The 19,568-nt window shown below is 48.0% G+C and overlaps 1 protein-coding gene and 1 pseudogene across 1 annotated transcript; one reads left to right on the plus strand and one right to left on the minus strand.

Moving 5' to 3' along the window:
* The first annotated feature begins 4,850 nt into the window (after positions 1-4,850).
* On the plus strand, positions 4,851-6,461 carry LOC121083222 (annotated as a pseudogene).
* A 5,723-nt stretch (positions 6,462-12,184) lies between these two features.
* On the minus strand, positions 12,185-19,096 carry LOC121083223 (PHD finger protein 7-like). Its single transcript, XM_040583358.1, has 8 exons — positions 18,905-19,096; positions 17,861-17,948; positions 17,605-17,696; positions 17,396-17,500; positions 16,967-17,091; positions 16,687-16,849; positions 16,461-16,567; positions 12,185-12,188 (listed from the first exon to the last, which is right to left on the minus strand). Exons 1-8 carry the CDS (start codon positions 19,094-19,096, stop codon positions 12,185-12,187), a joined length of 876 nt encoding a protein of 291 aa, XP_040439292.1.
* Positions 19,097-19,568: the final 472 nt, after the last annotated feature.

Genomic DNA, 19,568 nt, shown 5'->3' on the forward strand with positions numbered 1-19,568 from the left:
CTTGGTGTCTCATTTGAATTATCAAAAGAGGTGGAATTACTACTTGTCCGTTAGGAGTTACCCACCATCCAGCTAAGTTTTTCTTAGCATTTAATAACTGACTCAATTTGTCATCTTCCTCTGAATATCTCGGGTTTTCCCTAGGAAGGGTTACTGTTTTAGAAGGAATTATTGCCATTTGCAATGCTTGTTTCTTTGCTACCTTTTTTGCTGTTCTATCAGCTAAATTATTCCCAGCTATTATTTTTGTATTCCCAATCTGATGTGCCTTACAGTGCATGATTGCTACTTGATCTGGCTTTTGAACTGCTTGCAATAATCGTAAAATTTCTGTTTGATGCTTAATGTTTGATCCTTGAGAGGACAATAACCCCCTCTCTTTCCACAAAGCTCCATGGACATGCACTACCCCAAAGGCATATTTTGAATCAGTCCAGATATTTACTCTCTTGTCTTTGCTTATCTCTAAGGCTCGAATTAAAGCGATGAGTTCCGCCTTTTGGGCTGATGTGGTACTCGCCAATGCTCCTGCTTCTACAACTGCAGTCTCTGTTGTTACCGCATATCCGGCGTATCGGACTCCTTGTTCCATAAAGCTGCTTCCATCGGTATACAATTCCCAGTCTGGTCACTCCAATGGCACATCCTTCAGATCTTCACGACTGGAATAAACATACTCGATAGTAGCCAAGCAATCATGTTCCAGTCGTCCTTCTTCCTGTATGGAACTTAAAAACACTGCAGGATTTACCAGGTTAGTTGTCTTTATTATCACATCATCTTGTTCAGTCAATACCACCTGGTATTTCATCATTCGGCTGGGGGACAGCCAATGTCCCCCCTTCTGTTCTAGGACAGTTATCACCATGTGTGGAACATAGACTGTTATTGTTCTTCCCAAAGTCAATTTCCGAGCTTCTTGTATGAGCATCACTGTTGCTGTCACTGCTCGAAGGCAGTTTGGCCACCCTTTACTCACTGTATCCAGTTGTTTAGAGAAATATCCGACTGGTCGCTTCCAGCTTCCTATCCTCTGGGTTAACACGCCCAGTGCAAGGTGTTGTCTTTCATGTACAAACAGCTGGAAATCTTTGGTTAGATCTGGCAGTCCCAAGGCAGGTGCAGACATTAGGGCACGTTTCAACTCTACAAAAGCCTTTTGTTGTTGTGGGCCCCATACTTTTGGGCCTCGTACAGCGGTTTAGCTATTAGCCCATAGTTCATAATCCAAAGGTGACACCATCCAGTCATTCCCAAAAATGCTCTGAGTTCATGAATATTTCTCGGCTCAGGTATACCACAAATAGCTTCTGTGCGATTTTTTCCTAATTGTCGTTGTCCTTTTAAAATCTCAAAGCCCAGATATATCACAGTCTGGCAGGCTATTTGGGCTTTCTTCCTGGATACCTTATACCCATTTAGTCCCAGGAAATTCAAAAGGTCAATAGTCACCTGTATACAAATAAATCTTTCTTCTGTAGCAATCAATATATCATCCACATATTGTAAAAATAAATGTCCAGGTCTTGGTTTGTCCTGTTTCCAGATTTCAAGTTCCTTTGCTAAATGATTTCCAAAAATAGTTGGACTGTTTTTAAATCCTTGGGGTAATCTCGTCCATGTCAACTGCATCTTTCGCCCAGTTTGAGGATTTTCCCATTCAAAAGCAAAAAGTTTTCTGCTTTCCTTTTCCAAAGGTATACAAAAGAAAGCAGCTTTTAAATCAAGCACTGTAAACCACTGATAAGTCTCCCTTAATGCTGTTAACAGTGTATAAGGGTTTGCTACTACAGGATAAATATCCTTAACTATCTGATTTACTGCTCTCAAGTCTTGTACAGTCTATATTCACCCGAAGGTTTTCTGACTGGTAAAATAGGAATATTATACTCAGATTCACATTATTCCAAAATTTTATACTCCAAAAATTTATCAATCAATTTCTTCAGTTCCTGTCTCACTTCTGGTTTGATTGGATATTGTTTAATTCTCACTGTTCCTGCGCCTTCCTTCAAATCTATTTTAACAGGTTCTGCTAATTTCAATTTACCAGGAATATTTGTTTCCCATACAGTAGGGATCACTGCCAAATCCACCTCCGGTGGAATTTCTTGTTCCTTTACCTTTTCTTGTATCATCAGGATTTCTCCCGTTTTTGACTCAGGTATTTTCAAGAAAAGTTCTCCTTCGTCAAAAAATTTGTGCATTTAATTTGGATAACAAATCTCTTCCTAAGAAGGGTATCAGACATTCTGGTACATACAAAAATTCATGTGTAATTATCTTATTTCCAAATTTCAAATCCAGGGGTTGCAGGAATGGCCTGGTTTTGTTCCAATTTTTCCTTTACAGGTATTTAATAAAAAAATGTCGCTCCTGTATCCACTCCCAATCTCACAATTTGAACAACATTTTTTTCCACTTTCTTATTATCAGAAGTTACAGCCATTACCAAATTATCTCTAATAGTTAGCTTACATTCATCCTGCCAATCCTTTCTTTGTCTTAAGTAAAAGGACAAATGCACATCTGGCATTTTATTCCATTTCCCTTCTCTTTTACAACACAGCATTAACTGCAAAATAGTGTTATAATTCAGTGTGCCATTCGTGGGTCACTTTTCCTGATCATCCAATATATACAAAGGCCACCAATTATTACAATACTCAAATTATTACAATACTCAATCATCTGGCTCTTTTGCAGATCATCCTGTAAATTTCCCCAATGTGCCAATAAACATCCCAACAAAGATTTTTTCAGGATTTTTTCATTTACAGCAAGATTACCCATGCTTTTACTTTTAAACAACCGAGTTAACTTAGTTGCCATGGTGTAATTACTCACAGTACAATACACAATTATTCAACTCTGTCACTCCGATCCGCGGATCCACACTCCACACTCGCTTTCGTTCTCAACTACACGTCTCACCCTTACAGCCACACTCACACTTTCCCACAGTTACTTTAAACAAACATATAACACAATATTGTACCTCTTAATTTTCTTCTTAATACACAAACTCACAAAACAACAAAAAAACCAAAAACCTCTTCTAACTTCTTGTTAGAGGCACTACCTTAGAGAACACTATCTTGTCTACACTTTTGTCCAACCCTGCAATAGCTTTCGCTTATGTCTTATGGGCAGACGCCTAGGCTTCCACTTCCACAAGGATCCTTTTAGTCCAACCCTGCAATAGCTTTCGCTTATGTCTTACGGGCAGACTCCTAGTCCTACCCTGCGCAGCTCTTTCACCGCCTCTGACAGGTAGACTTGCTCAGTGGGACTCCATCCCACTCCTTACCATACACTTATTATAGTGAGACTCCTACCCACTTCCTCTAGTGCACTTACTCACTTACTTTAGTAGGACTCCAACTCACTTACTACAATTAAAAAAAACCAAGTGTCTTACCAAAAATCCAGGGAACATCGCGAAGAGCCTTACGGATCAGGGATCGATGGGTATCCCCGAGAAATCCTCGGTGCCAGCTGGAACCGATCAGGTCCCCGACTCCTCCGGTCTCCTTCAGCGAGGTCCCATCTGGGTCGCCAAAACTGTTACCAAAATCTCGGAATGAAAAACTTATCGACACCAATGTGATGTAGATAAGCAGACACTTCCTTATTAACGGCCGGGTGCGTGAGCGAGTCCTCTCGCGATCAACGCACGCCAGGTCTCAAAATCAGACACCATATATAGATCTTACTCATACATATTCATTAAATATTCATGCATAATCATGATATTTCCCGTAAATCATTAACATATTCTCCTCCTATATCCGATTCTGTGCAGTAGAGCTTAGAAAGGTCTAGAAATGGGTCTGGGGTACGATTTGGGTAGGTGGTACATGAGTCGGTGGTCGCGATCTCCCCCTGCCAGAACTACCTTTTACTAAAGTTCACGATTTCTTGGCAGGCAACTACAAGCTGTTCCAGTCGACTCTCCCCAGTTTCCATTAATCTCACATTCTGACATTTCAATACACCTCTGCATACAGAAGACTGGTCAAATACAAAGAAACCTTTCAAACCCTAAAGTTATCACCTAAGTTTTAACAATGGTTCTAGCCCCTTCTTCTAGCCTTGGTACAGGATGTACAGAAGATCTCATAACAGCTTTTACTGTGCAGCTATAAGTTTCATTTAAAATTTTTCTTATCCTTCTATATTTTAATTTTATTAAATCATTTTATAAAATCAATTAATCAATCAAATAAAGTCAATCAATCTTAACTTATTAACAAATCGATAACAAGACCATAACATCTCTTTTTGTCCTCCTAATATAGAACAAAATGTTTCAGTTGGAAGGGACCTACAATGATTATCTAGTCCAACTTCTATTTGTAGAAGAAAGCCATGCTCTGGGACACAAACTGTTCTGTATGTTTCATAGATAAGCCAGATTCTCTAGCTGGAGACTAGAGGCAGAACAAGGCTCGGAGTCCAGTGCACAGCAAGACCCCACAGAGCTGTAAATGAGGAGCCCCAGCACAGTAGAAGCTTCCAGTCCTGAGCATCAACCCATGCATAAGCACCTGCATGCCAGATGGCTGGCAGTGCCCTTTCCACTCCAAGAGCAGCTTGGAGACAAGGAATGCCACCAGCTTTACATGTGGACGTTTGTCTATAGGGCTCCTGGTCAGAGAGGTTGCTGGAGAGGCTGACCTCCCACCAAAGGAGCCGCCTTCTCACATCCTACATGCAAACCACAGGGGGAAAGTAACTCTCCTGTGAGCCCTCTGCCAGAGGACCTTGTACAGCACCCTGGGCAGCTGGCACAGAGATGCTTGTTGATCTGCCTGGCTCTACAGCAAGTGCTGGCCAAAGCAGGGGGGATGAAGGAAGGGTCAACTGTGCTGGTAGGAAGCTCTGAGGTGCTGCTGGTGCTCCCCAGGGACTCCAAGGGCTGCTCCGTGCCACCGGATTGACGGGTAAAAGGGAACTTCTCTCACCCAACTCTAGACCTACTGCTAAGATGATAATCTTTGTCCAAATACTTAGAGCAAGAAAACTGCAAGAGCTCTTTGGTGTTAATCACTTAACTAAGGTTTTTGTAAAATAGTGATATGACACAGGTGCATTTTTCTTATCTCCCATATTTAATATGTACAGAAGTATTTTATTCTTATGCTTATTATTATATATTATAATAATACATATATATAATAATATGCTTATTATTATTAATAAGCAGCATACTCTCTCTGAAAACTACACTACAATGTTGCAGCTTATGACATGCAGAGAAGGAGAACCCCAAAATGAGTTATCTGTGTATCTTCTGTGTGTGACCTTACCTTAAGATAACTGAACACCCATCTGCTGGGCTACCCAGGACCTGAAGTTTGTGGTGTCTGATCCATGTCCCTATTTGGCATCCGTGTTCTTTCAGTTTTGGCTTCAAATCTGTCACATTTACATGTGTTTGCTATGTCCTCTTAGACTTGCTGCTTTGATTTCTTTAGTATTTCTTTTTCTCTGCAGGTCATCTCTAGTACATCATGTCTCTCAAGAAATCTGTCTCCACACCAGTCACATTTATCCTTACAGGCATCTGAGGGCTGGAAACTGGCAGCATCTGGCTCTCGTCTTTTCACATTCATTCATGTTGTGTCACTTCTGGGGAACACCACAATCCTGTTTGATACCAGGACAGAGCTGAGCCTTCATGAGCCCATGTACCAATTACTCTCCATGCTGGCCACCACCAAACCAGTTTGGGTTTGTCTCTGCCTACAATGCCAACTGTGATGAGTGTATTCTGGTTTGATGCCTGGCAGATTAGTCTTAATGTTTGTTCTGCCCAATCTTTTTTAATTCATTCATCCTCATTCTTGGAGCCCTCAGTGCTTCTGGCCATGGCCTTTCATTGTTATGTGCCCATCTGCTACCCGACTTCTCCATCCTCACCAGTGCCAGAATAGGCAGGACTGGGCTGGCTGCCCTGTGCAGATGTGCCTTACCAACTGTCCCCCATTTGTGGTATTAAAAGTATTGCCCATCTGCCAGTCCCATGTGCCCTCCCACACCTACTGTCTGCATCAGGACCTGATCAAGCTGGTATGTGCAGACATCATGTACAATAACTGGTGTGACTTTGCTGTAGCCATTCTCTTTCTGACATTTGATGTCATCCTCACCTTCTTGTCATAGGTACTGATTGCCAGGGCCATTCTGAGCATTGTGTCCCAGAGGGAGCATCTCAAGCTTTGAGCAGCTGCGTGTCTCTTATCCTGGCAGCCCTGAGCCTGTACATCCCCATGGTTGACTTGTCCATGGTTCACCGGTATGGCCAGCCTATGGCCAGCCCTCTCATTCATGTCTTCATGGCCAACATCTCCATGCCAGTCCTTCCCATGCTGTACCCCATCATCTACGTCATAAAAACTAAACACATCTGCAAGGGTGTGTCTTCATGGTCCTCTTGCCCAGGCATCCCTGTATGAGACTGGGACAGGTGACAGCTGTGGGGCAAGACCTGGTATGATGTGTCTGTGTGACAAGGGCCAAGCCAACATCTTAAATGCACACATCTTCCCACTGAGCATCCTCTGGGTGAAAATCGTCCTATGTTAATGATGCCCTGTCATTCATTAGGGTCTCTGCTGACTGAGTCCACATCCAAGGATAGCTGACAATGTCTGCTCAAGTGACCACAAAGGCCAGGCAGAGATCAGGGGAGTGGTGACAATGTGCAGAAAACCAGGAAGGCTCAGTCCTCTGTATCTACTAATACCATCAGAGGTGAACTGTTCAGCCATTGTCCCCATTTGGAAACTAGAGCAATTAATCAGAACAAACTATCTCCAGGACACTACATAAATTCCTGGATTATTGCCTGAACAGGTATAGGATTTTTGTGTCATGCCTGCAGAAGGATTTGAGGATTGAACAAGAGAATTATGGAATTGTACAGGATTTATTATTGGATGTTTAGCAGAAAGGCTGACAGCAGGAATTATTGGGAATTACTGAGGAATTATTAAAGGAACATGTGTTTGCAGGTGTGTGCAATCCACCAGTGAACTTCTGGCCAAAGCAGGGGTCTGAGGTTTGGGGTCTGGGGTCTTGGAGGGACAAGATGGTTATAGGAGATGGCTATAGGAGAGACTGAGGATTGGGAGCAGCTTTCAGAGAGACCCACTGTAGTGGGGGTCCCTAAGCTGCTGTCTGTAGAAACAGGTTTGAGTAATTTGTGCTGTCAGTGTGGGTCTACCCTACTCCGCCACACTGGGGCACCCTAAACATAGCTACCAAACAGGCTTTGAAAATCCCAGCCTGGAAAACACCTATGCCAGCTGTCAGGCTTGAGTGGGGCAGTGTTTTGAGAGTAAGCTCAGATTGAAAGGAGAAATAAAAAATAATAATAAAAAAAAAAAAAAAAAAGCCCCATTCGAGGTAGTAAGACCATGTCTACAGGGGGACAGCCAGGCAGCAAGCAGGCATCAGAATGAGGTGGATGGTGGGTTGGGAAAATGGGAGCTGCTTTTGCATGCTGTCTCCTGAAATGTCAAAATATTCAGGGAAATGCCAGCACAGCGGAGATATCAAAGAAAGGTTTGCTGGGGGCAAGGGGAAGACGAAAGGGAAACGAGCACATCTGCAGCCTTCTGAGCAGTGTGGCTGGGTGAGTGTTCAGGGGAGCCAGCACTGCTGGTCCCCCTGCCCCGGGCACATGTCTGCAGTAGGGCTGTGCAGTGGGAGCAGCGTGTGGCAGGTGACATCCCTCTCGCCTCCAACTGCAAATGAGCTGCTGCTGCTCCATCTGCCTGGGACTGCCAAAATGCAGATCTGGAAAAACCTGGCTCTGCAGGTCATTTTCCAAGTGTGGAAGAAGGTCAGTAAATCCGGCTGTGTTGGAGGTTGTGCTTTTGTTTACACAGCTTTCTGAAGGGAAGGAATGGTCGCTGGAGAGTTTGCAGAACAACAAATTCTAAGGGTTGAATATTTTCAGTGATTCCTCCCAGATCTGATTGGGTTTAATCCCAGAAATGGTGGGCTTTAGTGCAAGTGGAAGCTGCACACACAGGCTGTCCAGGAAAATGTGAACAGGCTGAGGAAGATTGTGCCCAAACCAATGGGTTGAAAAGGAGAGGGTGGTTGGTCTGCAAAAGGCTGCTGCGAACCAGGTCACTGGATGAGCAATATTTTGGGAATGTTGTTGGGGCTGAGGATGAGACCAACAGTGCAGAAGGGATGATGCACACAGCCTTGGGCAGGCTGAGACCCACAAGGTTTGCCAGGAGTGGAGCTGCAGTGGCAGCCAGGACTGTGGCATGCAGGAGGTGATGGAGAGCCAGAGTTAGGCAGCTGCCAGTAGAGAGGCAGAATTTGGTAGCAAGATGAAGAGAAACTATTTGGTCTCAGCACTGTCCCAAAATACCTTTCTTTTCCCTGTGATACTTGACTTTTACCCAGGGCTTATGGCTTTACCCAAACAACTCCATAGGCATGTACAGGAATATTAAATTTCCCATGGTGTCCATAGTAATTATTTCACTTAAAGAAGCAACACCACTAAACACAATTACAAATTTTAAAATATCTTTATTCTGTAGGGGGTTTTTATTTGCTTTTGTTGTTTGTTTGTCTGGTTTTTGTAGTTGAAAGCACTGAACTTCAGCAAAGTAGACTTGGTAAAACTGAAACAGCGGTATCTCTTGAGAAAAACATCTAGAAGAATATTTTTCAGGAAGCTATGTAGTTCATTAAAGATGCAATACAAAAAACATTTTTTTTTTTCAAACCACATTAATAGAATTAATAAGCAAGAAGGGCACCAAAAGTCATCATGCACAAATCATCACCTTTGCAGTGATCCCTAGCATGAGAAAAAAACACGGGTGTTTGAGCTTGGTCAAACCATTAGATTTACAGAAAGAAATAGCAAGAGCATATAAAGAAAAAACAGAAAGGAAGGGAAAGGCAAAAAGCAATTTGCTTTTAGTTAGACACATAGATTAATGTAAAAGTTACTTTGTTATTCAAATGCTAGCGAAGCATATTGAAAGATGAATGCTATAAACATGCATGAGGGTTTTTTTAATATAAACTATTTTCCCCTGAAATAATTTCAGGGGAAATCAGCAGCAGCAGCAAAGGGAAAAATCAGAGGAAGCCATGGGTGGGGGTGTGAGGTGGGGGTTAAAAAGTTAAGAAAACAGATGGCTGTAAATTACAAGGGCACCTAAGGCCAGGGTGACATTCCACTTAAGAGTACTTAAAGAGAGGGCAGGAGCAGTCCAAAGGCTGTCAGCAGGTATCTTTGAGAATGAACAGAAGATAAATAAGAATGAAAACTAGACTGGAAGCAGGTAACCCCAGGGCCTGACTTTAGAAAGGTGGGAAAGGGTAAAGAAGTGATAGGGAATTAGAAGCCAGTCAGATTCACATTTATTTCCTGAAAAATGTCCTTAAAAGGACCAAATATTTTTGGAACACGCATGGCATATCAAGGAAATAAGCAGCAGTGGTTGTGAATTTCTTAGGAACAAATTGTGACAAAGCAATCTAATTTTTCCTTTAGATGGGGTAACATGCCTTGCTGACAGGGAAGAAACAGAAAATTAAATCTGCCTTGACTGTAATTGTGCTTTTGACACATTTCATATAACATATTCAGAAACAAGAAAAGGGAGAATGATCTAAGTGAAACTACCATAAAGTGAAGGCAAAACTCATTGAAAAAGGGTTTTTTTTGAAGAAAAGTTATCAATTATTCATTGTCAAAGATGAAGCAAGCAGGAATTTGAAGGAAGCTGTCTTATTCCTGCAGTTACTCACTGTTTTCATTAATAAGCTTTTAAGGAAACAGCAGTTTCTTTGGGTCTGAATGTAGTTGTTGTCATGTCATTCTGGGGATGTAGATCTGATCTTGTTTAAAAGATCTGGCGTTTAATCAGTGTATTCTGTGTGAATGTACCAGACTGACATCTTTTATTATTCTGCCTATTTAAAATTTTCCGTGTAACTCCAGCATCCCTCGGGTAACTGGCTGGGGAGACTGCTTATTGATTTGTCAGAGAGAACACTGCAGAAGGACTGAAAGTACAATGGGGAGAAGGATGACATTCAGAACTGTCCTGACATGCTGGACATGAAACTAGAAATGCAATTCACACCGTTGGGCAGGTAGGGTGTCCCGGTTTCAGCTAGGATGGACTTATTTATCTTAGGAGCTAGTGCAGTGCTGTGTTTTGGCTTTGATGTGAGACTTTCAGTTCCTCAGGCCTTGTTAGTGAAAAGGCTGGAGGGGCACAAGGAATTGGGAGGGGACACAGCCAGGACAGCTGACCCAAACTAGGCCAAGAGGCATTCCATACCATGGGATGTCATGCCTGGTATATCTGCCTGGGGGGCTGGCTGGGGCAGGCAGGTCATTGCTCGGGGCCTGGCTGGGCATCAGTCAGCAGGCAGCGACCAGTTGTGTTGGGCACCACACGTTCCTTTCTCCCCTTCCCTCTGCATGTTATTCTTTCCCCCTTCCCCTTTTCATTGTAACTGCTATTGTCATAATTGTTATTACTGTTCACTCATTTTTTTCTATTTCACTTCATTAAATTGTTCTTAACTCAACCCTTGAGTTCTACATTCCTTTCCAACACTCCTCCCCATCCCTTGGGGTAAGGGGGGAGTGAGTGAGAGTGGGGAGTGAGCAAGTGGCTGTGTGGTACCTAATTAACAGCCAGGGTTAATTAATTAAACAATTACATTACAGCCTCTAATCAGTCCCCAGTAGCTGGGCAGGGCATCCAGTATTGAACGTTTTCACTGGGGCTGGTGTCTGCTTAGAGGTGTCTTCAAATTAGCAGAAAGGCTCACAGGGAGGATGTTTCACTGCATTCACTGTAAAATTGGCAAAATTTTGGAAAATTTGCCCATTTTCACTGGCAAAATTTCACCAGAGCTACAGGGAACATGGTTAAAGGCTTTAAATGAGAGCTTAGCTTAGCCGCACTCTGCGTGAGGAACCTTGTTGTCTTTGGCGGTTTAAAATAGGTGGCTCCTTTTGCTTTCAGAAATCATGAACATTTGAGAATTGCACCAATAGCATCTCCAATAAACGTTGTCATTAGCTGGAGCAACGGCATGTGGCATTGGTCTGGTGTGAGGACAGAAATCCTCCATTGTCGCCACTCCACAGACAGGCACAAGTATTTTTGGTGGTGCCTCAAAAGCAGCCCTGTGCTGCTAGTGAGGGCCCCGGGTGCTTGCTGTTCAGGTCCCCCAGTACGGGCAGCAAGAGGCTGGAGCAGACCAGGGGCCCTTCCCACCTGTGTCAGGGCACAGGGATGGACCTCAGGGCAGAGCTGGGGGGCAGCGACCAGCCACAGCCCGCGTTCAAGCCACCGAGAGATGACCCAGGTTGTTAGGGGTGAGCTGATTTTGTTCTGATCCCACGTAGGGACACAGAAAAAAACCAAAAAAACTTCTCATATACAGCTCAGTCAACGAAGCTGTAGAACTTGGTAACAGAAATTAATGCATCAGCCTGGTTTTAATGGAAAATAGATCATGGCCAATTAACTTCTGGAAGGAGTTTTCTTTAGCAATTGCCTAACAGTCCCATATTGCAATTACATTTTTAATGAGAATGTTACTGCAATTGAGAGTGTATCAGCAAATCACAGAGTAAGTACACTACAAAGTGAATAGATTTCAAAACATATCTGTTAATTGATTTAAAGTATTAAATAGTTCCAAACTAAGGGTCTGTCCAGATCCTAACAGAAGCCATGCTGCTGGGTGAAGGTTACCAGGAATCTGAAATCACCCACGACAAAAGTTGCGTATTTTCCCCAGGCAGACAACTTGTCTCCTCCACCAAGATCAAGCTCCTGAAACCCACTGCTGTGTTGCACCCTTGTGAGGAGATCCGGGGAAGTCGCAGCCCTGGGCTCTCGGCGTCCCAGTCTTTGGGTGCAGCAGGGCAGCTCTACAGAGCGTGCATGGCAGGGTGAGAGCATCACAGGTGGAAAAGCCCCAAAGTGCTTTGAAAACCTGGTGCGGGTTCAGGGGAAACCTGCAGAAGTGGGTTGGAATGGAAATCATCTTGGAGTTGGAGCTGAGGAGCCAGACTGCTTAGCTTAAACATGAGGCAGCTGAAAACAGGATGATTCTTTGTGTTTGTACATGGGGAGAGCATACCTGGCGCTGCAGTCGCGTGCCTTCACCTGGAAAATAAGGAAAAGCGGATTGTGAGAAACTGAAGATGGGGAAATCAAAAGACTGTTGGAAAAGTTTCCCTCAGGGGCAGCCTCTTGTCACACAAACTATTTTAACTCTGCTTCCAGCCCGCAAGCCAAGACTCCCTCTGGCTCAGCCCGGGCACAAGACCCACGAGCTGCTCCTGGGGGCTGCCTGGCATCCGTGTACACCCCCACGCACACACACACTCCCTGGAAGCAGCGTGTGACGGGCTGAAAATGGCCTCAGAGGGATCCTTCCCCAGCAGCTGGAGGATCACAACATTTCCTTCACCCAGATGTGATCACAGCAAAGGTACTCGTGGTTTTCAAACTCATGGACTCAGCCTGCTGGCTCACATCTTCAAGGCAGCATCCCCTCAGGGAGACTGAACTGGTACTTAATAAAACCAAGCAGACAGGAAAACAGATGTCAAAGCCACAAAGATAAGGACAAGGTGTTTTGCCCACATGGAGACAAAGCCAGAGACAATGTCTTGGAGCCAGCTTTTGGCTGTCTCACATCTCACTGCACACTGCAAGGACTTCCAGGTACGCCTTCAGAAACCCCAATGACACAGAAAGCCAGGGCTCGGTTCCTGCGGCTGCCTCGTTCCTGCCAGACCTGGGGAATTGGATCTGCACGGGACAGGGGTGGCTCATCTCTGCCCTCCCGATATGACCATCCTGCCTAGCATCCCTGCAAGAGGGGTGCGATGGAGACACTCTCACCAGCCTGACCTCATCTCCTCTGCTAAGTCAAGCAGCTGCCGTGCAGGAGCATCCAGCCAGCTCAGGTGGGGAGTAAATGGCACAAACACGGTCCCCAAAACACTTGTTCCCTTCCCTGTCATGCACACGGGGAACGTTGTGAGCCAGAGCTCTCTGCTGCTCTGCTTTGTTACCAGACATGTCCCTAATCCTTTCCATCTTTTCAGAAACAGCTTTGAGATATTTGCAAATAATAAACTGTTTCCCTGCAGCCCGGAGGGAGGCCAGCGCTCAGCCTGACAGCTCATGCAGACGGCATGGGAAAAAAAAACACACGCCCCCACCTAGGACCGGCAGGGATTTATAAAACCATGCAAAATTTATTCCGAGGTTCCCCGTTTAATGGAGGCACATCTGCTGCCTGCCGGCGTGAGCCTGATCGGGGGCTGCGAGAGCATTTTGCCGTGGCATTTTGGAAAGGGGGAGTGAAGAACATTTTATATTTAGCAGTTGTTATTTACGAATTAGGAAAATAAATGCTTCTGTGCCGGCTCCGCCGGCTGCGTGTCGAGCAGGTGTGGTTGGCAACGCGTTTGCAAGCTCTGGAGGAGGAAGAGGCGAAGACAGGAGATGCCGCCAACATAGACAAAGGGCTGAGTATTGCTCAGAAGTACCCAAGGGATGCTGGAGGCTGGATTAATTGAACTGAGATTAAATTTAACTGTATGTGGAACAAGGCCATGCTCTGCAGACTTAAAAAAGAGGCTTTTTGGTATATCAGGATCTTGTCTGCTAGGAGCTAGAGGTGTGCAATACAGCTGCAAAAGGAGGGCAACAGTTTCTCCAGGGTGCCTAGCGCAAAAGATCTTGTACTCGCTGAAGGCAAGCATTGGAGCTGTTGCAGAGGGCAATGGCAGGACTTTACCTGCAATTTCAGCATCCCAGGTACCAGAGGATAACCCAAGTCCCAGTGGGATCACAGAAAGCCTGCCAAAATAGTGGGGGAAATCAGCAGCCAACTCTAGAAGCAGTGATGTGCTGCTTAGCCCGTTTTGCTGTCTATAGCTACGGTGGGGGGCTGGAGGCTGCAAGGATCTGGTCAAGGGTGATGGACCTGAGGCCACCACGGTGGCTGCATGGGTGGTGAATATCTGGGCTGGGCAGGCAGCATCAGCCAGTGCAGGAGGGCATTCCCAAGGGGTTCCCAGCAGTGCCAGCTGGCATGCCTTCGGTCTGGAGGAGATGTGGGTGCAGCTGGACACTCCCACGGCACGAGGGCCTGGAGCAGGAGGGAAGAACTGCCCACGCTGAGCCAATTCCACACCAGGATCCCATCTAGGATGAAGGCAGCAAACCCTTCCCAACATGGCTGGACCTCACCACAGCTCCCTCGGAGCACAGTGCCCATTGCCAGCAGCTCTGGCTGAAGGGAAATCCTCATCTGCCCACCATGTTTCCTGAATAAAGACACAAGAGGCAACAGAATATTGAAATCTGGAAGCTTCTTTTGGAGGCCAATAATGAATGGTGCATTGTGTCAGGCACCTGTGAAAGCCAAAAGCATAAATAATTACAAAAGGGAGTAGCAAGCCCAACTGATGGTTCGCAAATGGCGTGTTCGGTGTTCAGCCACCAGTTCTGGCAGATGTAGATTATTGACAAGGAATAGCTGGGAGAATACACTTTTTTGTCTCACCTTCTTTTAGAATCTTCACTAAATATCTGTAGGCAATTATATTCATAGAAAAATGTATATATTTTTTCAGCCGTACCTTACGTGGCCACCCAAAAGACACAGCAGAAGCACGGCAGTCATCCCAGCACGTGGATGGTAAGAGAGAGCAGCCAAGGAAGAGAGAGGAGGAAGAAGCAGAGAGAGGGCGAGAGGGCGAGGGCTCTGGCTCTGGCTCGACAAGGAGAAGGCAGCAGAGGGACTGGCATGAAGAGTGTGTTGGCATGGGATGGTAAAAGACCTTGTTGCAGCTTGATAGTTTGGAGAGTGCTGTGACGATCCCTGCCCATCCAGCGTCAATGTCACCCCGCAGGATTGCTGTGGGTGGCAGATGCTGACCCGTGCCCCTCCTCATGCCATGAGAGTTAAGACCAGTAGGAACAGGAGATCTTCTTACTCAGCCACCGCTGTGCTGAGCCGGGGGTCTCTCTGCAATATTTCAGTCCCTGAGCGGCTGCTCCTGATGTCTGGGCCCACTGGCACTGGCTGGCTGCAGCTGGGCATTGGCTGTGGGCCATGTCGGGCAGCCTCGCCCGTGGTCCACGCACCCCACCGCGGATGGAGCTGCCAGGTTTCTGAGATCCAGATCTACTGAGCCAGGAGGAAAAACTTTTCCTGAGCTGAAAGCAGCCAGCACAGCCTGTAGGGGCCCCTCCAAAGGGACACTGGGCCAGCATGTTTGTTTCCTCCCTCTGGTGGTCTGTCCCCTGCTACAGGCCAGCCATCCCAAATTCTGCAGGGGCAGGGAGAAGAACCCCAAAGGTGTCTGTCCTCTCACAAGCCGAGCCCCACCTTGTACTGCAGAGCGCTGGGTCGGGCTACAGGACAAGGGGAGCTTCGACAGGTTTTAAAGCAAGAAAGCCCAAAAGAGGAGAAGAAAAAAAAAAAGAAGAGAATAACCATAAATGCCAAGAACTGTTATTGTGAAGACATCACCATGGTGAAACAACTTTTTAACCCTAAGGATCATGAACTATGGCTAGCATGCTGCCAGCTAACAAGTACAAACATCACTCCATAGCACTGTGATATTTATTGTTAGCAATAATAGTATTAAAGATCCACATTAGGTCTTTATCCACTGAACAGATTCATACTCACACACATTGCAATTGTTTTGCCCAGGAACGTGTCGGCTCTCAAAATCACAGCCGAAGCCGTCCTGCCCAGGCATCTCCTAGACGTGCCATTAGCCGCCATCGGAGTGACGGGAAACTGCCTGGAAGTTGTGGCAAACTTGGGCCAGTAAATCTCCCACTGGTGGGAGTACTGGGGAGCCCATGGCACACACACACACACATGCATGCACGCATCCCCCGTTTGCTTCTTTGGGTCTTTCCTGGTGCTTCAGGTGATGACCAGAGCCTGGAGACGTCTCCGTCTGTGATTCCCCATCTGCAGTGGTTGAGCGAGGGTTTCCTCCTGCCAGGGAGAAAAAGCAACTCTCAGAAAACTTCTTGGTGAAACCTCAAATCTTTCACAGCTCAACCCAAAATCGTGTTGGCTGCCACCCCCTCCCTGCCCTAGCTGAGAAAGGGACTCGCATGCTCCTCTAGGCTCCCAGGACCAGGGTGTGGATAGGCAAGTGCTGGGGGCTGTTTTGGGGGCGTGCCATGCTGCCGTGACCCCACGTCCTCCTCTAGACCCAGCAGAAGACAGCCATCCGCCCAGTCCCATGGTGGCTCCATCCTGGCTCAGCCTGGATGTGCATCTGCAGGGGAGGGCACGGACATCCGTTACTCATCACCATGGGCCTTCTGGGCTCAGGGACGAGCTGGCATCCCCAGGGCAAGGGAGGCAGCGGGGAGGGTACCGACCTGTCGGGGATTTTCATGCCCAAGGGTAACATCTCTGCCTGGAAGGCTGTCATGTCCCGGCACAGAGGGCACCGAAAGTAGTGCAGGCCCGAGCACAGCACCTGGCCCTAGGGCAGAGGTGGCATCGGCATCAGCAGTGGCGGGAGGGACCCGTTCGCCCCCCGCAGCTGGGTGATGGGGTGCGCACCGGGCTGACCATGTCAGGGACCGGGGCGATGGCGCATACCTGGATGCAGCGGCGGTGGAACCAGGCGCTGGCGCAGCTGGGGCAGACCATGGTGGTATAACAGGGCCGCCCCGCCACCTCGTCCTGGCAGATTAGGCAGAGGGTCTGGTCCTGCTGCGTCGCCCTCACGCGCTGCACCGGCCGGTGCCTCCAGCAGAAGGACCTGCGGGATGGAGGTAGCAGTTTAGCCCCAGCCCTCTTCCTCCCTTCCTCCCCCTCCTTCTCCTTCTCCTCCTCCTGCACAGCCCCGCAGCAGGCCCAGCGGGGCAGCCACACTCACCTGTACTCCCCGAAGAACTGGGAGACGCAGCCCCGCTCGCTGCCGCAGGGGAAGTGGAACATCCGGCGGCAGCGCCGGCCACAGCAGGAGATGGAGGCTCCCGGCAGCCGGCAGATGCAGCACCTCTGGGAACGGCACGGAGGTGGATGGCGTCAGCACCGCATGTCCCTGGGGATCCCGGTTTGCCCTCACCATGAAGACCCGTGCCACGTTTTGGGGGGCCACCCGGCCAAGGACACCGGGCCACTGATAAAGCAACCGCTCCTCTCCAAGTCCCCAACTCCCACAGAAATGGGTCGTTTTGAATCACGGAGGACCTGGCGGTTGCTTGCAGCCGGCTGCCAGAGCATCCCTAGAGGTTGCTGGCCCGTGCAGTGTGGGACGTGAGGCATGGGCACAGCGCTGGGGGCATGTGCCCCCTAGCCTCACCTGCTGTGCCGCCCGCTTCATCGCCCGCCTGCGCCGCGGAGACTTGAGAAAGCCGTAGAAGCCGTGTTGATCGGCCCCTCTCTGTCTGAGCTTGCTGGCGTGGTACTGCAAGAGGGGAAGAGAGGGCATGTGCCAGGGGCTGCCGGCGATGCGGGGCTGGGAACTGGGGGCCGTCGGGGAGTTGGGGGTGTCGAGCCCCGGGGACTCACCACGCAGTTCTCATGGACACAGAGCTCACGCTTTTGGCGCAGCTCCCCAACGACGTCCGGGTCGCAGTCTGCTCGCTGGCACAGCCCGCACACTGCCAGGGGACAACAGCACCGTAGCGTCACCCCCTGTGCTGCAAGCCACTAAGGCCGCGAGTGGGATGGGGAGAGGCCGGAGGACATTGTGGCCTCTGCTTCCAGAGGTGGGCACCGGCCAGAAGCCCCTCTGGCAGGTCCCAGGGGGATGCTCTGCACTCACCGTCCATCCGGGGGACCTGACACAGCCTTCTGGGCTGGGGGGGGGCAGAGGAGGGTCCGGCCCCCTCCTCTGGCCATGCTGTGGAACACTGGGCCGCAGGGGACAGGGGCCTGTAGCAGCTCCCTGACCTGAGCTCCATCAGCGCAGCTGCAGCAAAGGGGGTGGCTGGGCGTGGGGACGTCGGGACGGTCAGCGACCACCCTGATCTGCCAGCACCCCTGGCAAACACACCACTGAGCTGGGGGCGTTTGGGTGTGACTATTTATAGGTCGGCATCTGCCTGCACAGCGTCCAAGATGTGCTCCTTGATTTCCCTGTAGAGCTGCTCCAGAGCTGCGTACCCACCAGAGATGCTTTTGAGGTTGTTCATGGCCAAGTCATGGCTCCTTATGATTGCTCGTATTATGGCAGGACTGCTGAGGCCCTCTACTCTTTCTCTGATACTATGTGAATTAGTGAGAAAGTAAGCAGTCACAGGATTTTCTTAAGCCAGCTGCCACATCTGAAGGTTGGACTTGACGAGGTCCCCAACAAGATCGGTCTTGTCAAGGATGTTCTGCCCAAAGATGCTCTGCAGCATCTCGCTTACCAAGCTGTGCACAGACACATCTTGTTCTGGAATGCTGCTCCTCAAGTCCAACATGTCTGTTGAGTCCAGGCCTAAGAGATGTACACCTGCATCCCAAGGTGGAACCTTAGCAAAAATGCATTGTTGTTGATGGTGTTCAGATCCAGGCATGAACTGAGGGTCCTAGGCAAGAGGTTCTCCATGGTCTGGGCCACTATTTTCTGGCTGAAGGTCAACAGCTTAGACAAGTTATGATGGATCAAGCATGGGCTTGGCAGGTCAGGTATGCTTCCCTAGTTGAGTAAGTTGGAATTACTGTGGCTGGGAGGTTGCAACAGGGTGGTCGTTCTTCATTGATCTTCCAGGCTATCCTGTGGTCTCTTTGGGGACCTGATGACCGTGTGCATGCTGAATCCACTGTGAACTCCTTGCTAGCTCAAAATGTCTTCATCCTTGAGGACTTTCCCAGCAAATACCAGGAGCAGTAGATCAAGGAGTGTTTTGAAATGTTTGGCAACTTCTTCCTTAAACTCCTGGATGGTGCTGCTCTGAGCTACCTCAAACAGCTCCTTCTGCCTGAGGGCCTTCACAGTCACTTTGATGATATTTGAGGAATCCATGGTGACAACAGATCGATGAGTCTCCATTGCCTCTTTGCTTTCAGACATGGTGGCTCTCAGACCAGGACTGTGTTTCGGTCTGCTGAAACGTGGAGGTGCTGGCGGAAGGTGGGTAGCAACAGGGGTCAATGGCTGCCACTGGAAAAAGGGGGATGGCTGCTGCCCCTGCTATGGTGATAGCTGCCAGGAGGGAGCAGTGACACAGGGACAAAGACGGCCTCTCCCCCCAGTACAGACCAAATGCACGTACCAGCCAGATATTTTACAGTTGCTCTGCTTGCTCACCACCTGAGCAATCCCACCATGTTCTTTGTCCCACTGTGGCCTTGTCGCATGCCAGCCCAAGACCAGAGTGAGGTTCTGCTTGTATTCTCAGGAACAGAATTAAGACTCAAAATGGAGTCAAGACCCAAGGAACTTTATTTGCCCGACAACAGGTTTTCAAATGCAAAGCAGAGAGAGCGTAAGAAAGACAGGAAGGAAGGAAAGAAAGAGGAAAGAATGCAAACATTCACAGCAA

This window comes from Falco naumanni, chromosome 2 (genome assembly GCF_017639655.2).
Source record: "Falco naumanni isolate bFalNau1 chromosome 2, bFalNau1.pat, whole genome shotgun sequence".
NCBI classification, from domain to species: domain Eukaryota; kingdom Metazoa; phylum Chordata; class Aves; order Falconiformes; family Falconidae; genus Falco; species Falco naumanni.

Excerpts from the sequence above, each read along its gene's own strand:
- LOC121083223 (XM_040583358.1), bottom strand. The coding sequence starts at position 19,096 with ATGTCTGAAAGCAAAGAGGCAATGGAGACTCATCGATCTGTTGTCACC. Across the intron at positions 17,697-17,860 it reads TCAGGTCCCCCGGATGGACG|TGTGCGGGCTGTGCCAGCGA; the intron begins GTGAGTGCAGAG and ends GTCCCCTGGCAG. Across the intron at positions 16,568-16,686 it reads TCCACCGCCGCTGCATCCAG|GGCCAGGTGCTGTGCTCGGG; the intron begins GTATGCGCCATC and ends CCTCTGCCCTAG.